Source organism: Chrysochloris asiatica, unplaced genomic scaffold (assembly GCF_000296735.1).
Source record: "Chrysochloris asiatica unplaced genomic scaffold, ChrAsi1.0 scaffold00140, whole genome shotgun sequence".
Lineage (NCBI taxonomy): Eukaryota > Metazoa > Chordata > Mammalia > Afrosoricida > Chrysochloridae > Chrysochloris > Chrysochloris asiatica.
Window position 1 is genome coordinate 5040524 of NW_006408658.1, and position 6526 is coordinate 5047049.

The 6526-nt window shown below is 37.3% G+C and overlaps 1 protein-coding gene across 1 annotated transcript; it reads right to left on the minus strand.

Annotated features, from left to right (window-relative positions):
* Positions 1-4652: 4652 nt before the first annotated feature.
* On the minus strand, positions 4653-5594 carry LOC102825662 (olfactory receptor 51A4-like). Its single transcript, XM_006870235.1, has one exon. It carries the CDS (start codon positions 5592-5594, stop codon positions 4653-4655), a length of 942 nt encoding a protein of 313 aa, XP_006870297.1.
* Positions 5595-6526: the final 932 nt, after the last annotated feature.

Below are 6526 nucleotides of genomic sequence, written 5' to 3' on the forward strand. Positions count from 1 at the left end.
GCAATGAACAGATACCAAAAAAGAAAATCATAGCAGAGCAAAATCGACGAAGTGTATTGTCCACCTTTGCTCCAAGTTTCCTGCGTCATTTTTCCATGGTGTGTCTGCTCCCCGCTTGGTCTTGCTGTTTGGTCTTACCTGAGTTGCTGGCTTTGGGCCACCTAGCCTGGAAGATTCAAAAGTATATGATTTCTTACTTTCGCTACAAGTTCCCCTAGCTATAAGCCTTTGAACTTTTTAAATATTCCTACCTATGTGATTCTGAGTTTTGGAGCTCTGCCCTGAATCTGCTTTGCCTGGTATTCTGTGGTATTGCTGATGGGGAATCTCACTGCACCTCCTCCCTAGCCAACATCAAGCCCTGCCCCTTTAAAAGTTTTGAACTGAAAAATATTTGTTGTTGGTATTACTGGATTCATAAGATTTGTCCTTAAATGTGAAGCAGAGATTTTAAAGCTTACCAGAAACTCCTAATGGCCACCAATCTTTTCTCAGGAACATGTATTGGGGCTCAGTGGTCCTGTATATCTGTATTCAGAAACAATTTAAGGTAAAAGTTTCACCATTCAACAAGATATGTCCATGACTCAGATCCAAGCTCCTGTCTTTGAATTATATTCTACGCACATCCTGAAATCACAGGCTGTTTTTTATTATTTTTAAGTGACTTCCAATCAATTCTAACTAATAGCCACCCTGTATAGGATTTCCAAGGAACAGATGGTGGATTTGAACCACCAACTTTTCAGATAGCAGTCCAGAGCTTATACAATAGTGCTACAACAGGACACCCAATTATAAATTTGTTGTTGTTGTTAAGTGACTTCAAGTAAGTTCCCACTCATAATGACCCTATATAGGGTTATGGAGGCTGTAAATCTTTGCAGGAGTACAAACCCTCATCTTGCTCCCAAGGAGCATATGGTGGACATGAACCACTTGAACTGCCAACTTTGTAGTTCACAATTCAGTGCTTATCCCACATTGCCACCAAGCTCCCAGTTATATACTATTGTTGTTGTTAAGTGCATAGAGTTGCTTCTGTATAGAGTTTTTGAGGAGTGGCTAGTGGATTTTAATCAAAAACCTTGTGGTTAGTAATCCAGTGCTTATCTTACAGTACCATAAAAGAAATCCAATCATAGACTCATTGTTAAATGTTATTGAGTTGGTTCTGACTCATAGAGACCCTATAAAGGGTTTACAAAAAGGAGCTGGTAGGTTTGAACCTCCAACCTTGTGTTTTGCAGTCCAATGCTTATCTTATTGTGACATACAATGAATAATTCCAGTTATATATTAACACCTAGTTATTTTCCATGTGTTTGCAGGACCTTGAACTTCCATGAATTCTTTACAGAATTGGATTAGTGGTAGCTGTTTGAAAAGTTACACCACATCAATTTCCTGTTTGGGCTGAGGAAAAGCCAATTAAGAGCTATGAGAATCAGGAAACTTACCAGCAAGTGGCTAGGACTTGGACGCAAAGGTGAGATTTAGGCAGTAATGGAGGTGGCATGCAATAAGCTCAGTTTCACTGATGTATAGCTGCATCTATTTATTCTTTTCTACCGAGTCCAGTGCTATCTCTCAGATGTTTTCTTGACAATTCAGAAACCTTTGGAGATGCTAACAGCAATAGCTGTAATCACAGGAAATAATAGCCCTGCAGGTGAACCCTCAAAGAGAATGGAGTTAAGAGTAGTTCAACCCTCTATTAAATTCAAAAATTAAACATTTGTGGAGTAAACATCTTGTCTCCCTTACTACCTCTGGCAGAATTATGTTATTTGCCTCCATATCCCAGATTTCCAAGGAACATGTGAAAAGTACCACAGCACTTTATCAATTTGTAACACCAATTCTTCTGACTCAGAATAGACTCGTTGGCAATGGGTTATGCCTTAAGGTAACTGGCTCTTCTGCTAGATTAAACTTTAAAGTTACAGGTTTTTCCTTTTACAAAGAAGGTTTTGAAAATTTAATTGCAATCTAGCACCTTCCAGATTCTAATGCACTTCAGCTCCATCTCCTCTCTAGAGCCTGCCCAAAGTGTCCTTCAGCTTCTGAGAGACAGTGGCTGTCTCAGCAGATCGTGACTCTGACTCAGGCCACAGATTCCAGGTTAGTTAAGCAAAGTCTTTCTAAGCAGACTCCATGCTCTTATTCTCTCTAGAAGAGACTGACCCACTCTATAGGTCTCATTGTGGAGTTTTTGAGTGAAGGAAGAGTGAGGGAGATCTCTGCAGGTTTTAGTTAACCCAAGTTTGGGGAAAAAGCACAGGCAATGCACTTCTGGAACTTGGAAATGGCTGTATAAGACTGTTGTTGTTAAGTACCGTCAAGTGAATTCCAATCCATAGCAACTCTGTATTGGGTTTCTGAGGAGTGGCTGTATAGCCTTGGGAACCCTATAGGGCAGTCTACGTTGTCTTATAGTATCCCCACAAGCCAGAATCAACTCAATGGCATGGGGTTTTTAGGTTTAGTCATTTGCAAAGGCTCTCTTAGAACCTGTCCTTCTTCATTGCTGTTAAGTGCTGTTGAGTCTGTATAGGGTTTCCAAGGAGTGGCTGGTGAGTTTGAACTGCCAATCTTGTGGTTCAAACCAACATTACGGTTCAGTGCTTAGCTTAATTGGAGAAATGGATTATGACTCAAACCTTGCCTGTAATGTCATATTTGAAAATGGTGCTCATTGTTTGATCATAGTGCTCATTGTACACTCCATGTTGTTCATCAAGTGTGACGAACCTCTTTTTACAAACTAAGGTTGATTTTGTGGAGTCATTGCTGAAAAAGCCATGCCCTCAGAAAACTAGACCAGTAGCACATTTACAGAGGCCAGTCTTACAGATGGTAAAGAACGTCACCTCTACTGCTGGCTAAAGAACTTGGAATCTTTTGGGATCTCAAGAATGTAAATACATTTTCCAAAATGTGTATTTTCTGCAAGAAAAATACAATGGAGAGCTTCTTGGGCTTCCTAGTTTCTTTATAAACACTGCCAGTTGTCTCAAGGAGATTCCAACTCTAAAGAGCCCAGGTGCTGTACAATAGAACTACTGCATATGGTTTTCATGACTGATATTTCAGAAACAGATGACCAATCCTCTCTTCTGAGGCAGAATTCTAGTTTTTGAGCACTTAACCAACCATTTGCATCACCCAAGGACCCCATACAAATTCTAATTTGAAATTTTCTTATAAAAACACTAAGCTTTGCAAGTTGCAAACTCTTGTATGTTGAATTAACATTCTTGCTGTAACAGTGTAAAAGTACAGCCAAATCTCATAAGGCCAGTCTTATTTTGCGATGAAGAAAAATATTTTATTTGAGGCAAATTTTTTTTTGTTATAAATACATTGTTGTTGTTGTTAAGTGCCATCAAGTTAGTTCCTATTCATAGCAGCCCTGTATACGTTTTCTGAGGAGTGGCTGGTGAATTTGAAACACCGACCTTGTAGACAAGAGGAATAATGTGCATTTCAGTGGAAAGCTATATGTTGTTTAAAATGTACCCTTCTGGGTTATCTGATTATGTTTATATGGGGACTGTTTTTTTGCTTTTGAAGTATTTTATCTGTAGATTAAAGACACTGATAACAGTAAAAAGAGTCTAGTGATACTTTATGATAAAAAATAGACTGCTAATCACAGGTCAATGGTTTGTACCCACCATTTTTTCTATTGCAGAAAGGTGAGGCTTTCTGTGATTGTGAAGTTTTATAGCCTCAGGAACTCTGTACAGACTCAACATGAGTCCAAGTTGACTCGATGTCATCTAACAAAAACAACAATTCCTGTAAAAATTTCATGTTAGTAAGCATGCAAGTAAATTCTGTTTGATGAAGTTTCAATTGACTTTCTTTCTCCACTATTGAAGAGGACATAAAACTGACTTATCTTACATAATTTAGTAGGCTATATTTTAATGTTACAGAAGAAAACATTAAGGCAAACAAATGAATAAAATGCTTACTTAACATTAAAGCAAAGAAAATATTTTCATGTTTTATTTTATTTTTATTGCTACATATATGCAAGTGACATTTACTCATCTCACATTCAGTCTTTTCTGTACAAAGACATATATAAATCAAAATTGTGTTGAAGATGAATTTTTTAAATGAAAAGGAAAATGTCAGTTACTTCCAATCATTACAATCAATACTCACTCAATTGACAAATAAAGATTTGTTAATTCTCAAATGAACACATAACATATTTCTTTAACCATGATGAAAATAGTAAGCATATATTTGTTCCTGAAGCAAAAATTTATTTGGGAATTAAATCATTCCTCATGCCTAAATCCTAAAGTAACCAATTAGCAAGATTTATCCTCCAAATATGGAGTCCTGGTATAGCACTGTGGATAAATAGGCTGGACTGCAAAGTCAGTTTGAACTGCAAGATTGGCGGCTCAAGCTCATCAGCCACTCCCTGGAAACCCTATACAGGGCTGCTGTTGGTCGGAACCAACTCGACAGCACATTAACAACAACAACAACAATCCTCCAACTTTAATAAACATACTCAGATATAATATTGTAAAATAGTTCATATAGGTCGTGGCTCTTTACGCATTTATTCTCCCTGGTTCTGTTATCATATATTAACTTGATTTTGATTATGGTAAACACTTCTGTCAACTTTGCTTTTGACATAGTTTCCCTAAGAACAAATTTCTTATCTGCTGGCTCTTCACACAGTATACAATGGGGTTCATCAATGGAGGCACAAGGAGAAAAACATCAGCCATAAGGATCCTAATGGTAGGGGAACTATGTTTGGCAAATCGGTAGATGACTGCTAGAGAAACAATGGGCACATAGAAGATGAGCACAGCACAAATGTGGGAAACACAAGTATTGAGGACCTTGAGTCTTTCTCTCTGTGATGCTAAGTTCAACACTGTTTTCAGTATCAGTATGTAGGACATGAAAATAAATGTTAAGTCAAGGATTCCTGTGAAAGCTACAAATAAGCCATAGATGACATTGACCTTATTGTCAGAGCAAGCCAGCTTCATGACATCTTGATGGAGGCAATAGGAATGGGATAGGAGATTCTTCTTACAATATCTTAGATGCTTTAGAGTGAAAGGGAAAGGGAGGATCAACAACAAATTTTTGAGAGAGAAAGCAAACCCAATTTTGGTGACTCTGGCACTGGTAAGGATAGTGGCATATCTCAGAGGGTTGTAGATGGCAATAAAACGGTCAAAGGACATGATGAGAAGAACAGATGATTCCATAGCAGAGAAGCCATGAATAAAGAATTCTTGGGCAATACAAGCATCAGGGGAAATTCTTGGGGCATTGAACAAGAAAATCCTTAGCATAGTAGGAAGAGAGGAGAGAGACAGACCAAGGTCAGAAATTGCCAGCATGGAAAGAAAATAGTACATGGGTTCATGCAGAGAAGGTTCTGTTTTTATGAAGAAGAGGATGATACAGTTCCCCAAGATGGCAACCAGGTACATGAAGCATATGGGAATGGAGAACCAAATATGGAGTGATTCCATCCCTGGGAAGCCAATCAAAAAGAAGATAGAGATTTCAATTTCAGAGGTGTTGAAGAAAGACATTTCAGGTATGTAAGAACATCAGGATGAGTAGCTTAACATAGATGCAAATAAGTTGGTGTGAATGCCTTATTTAGTTCCACTGAAATCATTGCAGTCTTAAGAATCCCAACATTCTAGTTGTACTTTATAGAAGTAAAGCTAAATGTAGAAAAATAGATAAGTAGATCCAACTAAAACAAATATGGAGAGAAAAGGAAAACAATTAGTATCCAAATCACATCTTATGACATATGTAAGTTATAAACAGATAATAGATACAAGACTGATAATAGGTCAAATAAGACACTGGTACCTGTTTCACAATTTAAAAACCTGATACTTTTCCTTTTTTATGTAAATACTGGACTCCTGGTGTGGTGTTGTAGGATCAGGACTGGACTGTAAACCACAACATTGACAGCTCAAACTCACCTATATATAAAAAAACCTAATAAAGGGTTGTTATGTATCGGGTCTCCATGTATAGGGAACCTACTCGATGGCACAAACAACAATAATTGGAAGATATCCTGCACTAAGAATTTAATATTCTAGTGAGTATACAAAAAATGTGAAGAAATATATCATTTTCTCTCTAGAGAATTTCACATCTTTTGTAAGATTTTCTTTTACAATCCTTATGATGTTGTTTCTGTTTATAGAATTATTTATTCTCTATTATATTTATTAAATGATTACTAATTACGTAGAGGAACACTATAGATATTTCTGGTTGGAATCAGCTTTCAGTCTTCTATGTTTACTCTTCTCTGTTACATCCTTCCTTCCCATTCTAGATCCCTAAATCTCCCTTTGCCTACTCTTCTATATAAGGAGTCCTATTAACACTGTGATTATTTTCACTGGATTGTTAACTCAAGGGTCAATAGTTCAAAACCATCAGCTTTCTTATGGGATAAAGGTATGCTGTCTTCTCCAGTAAAGGTTTAACT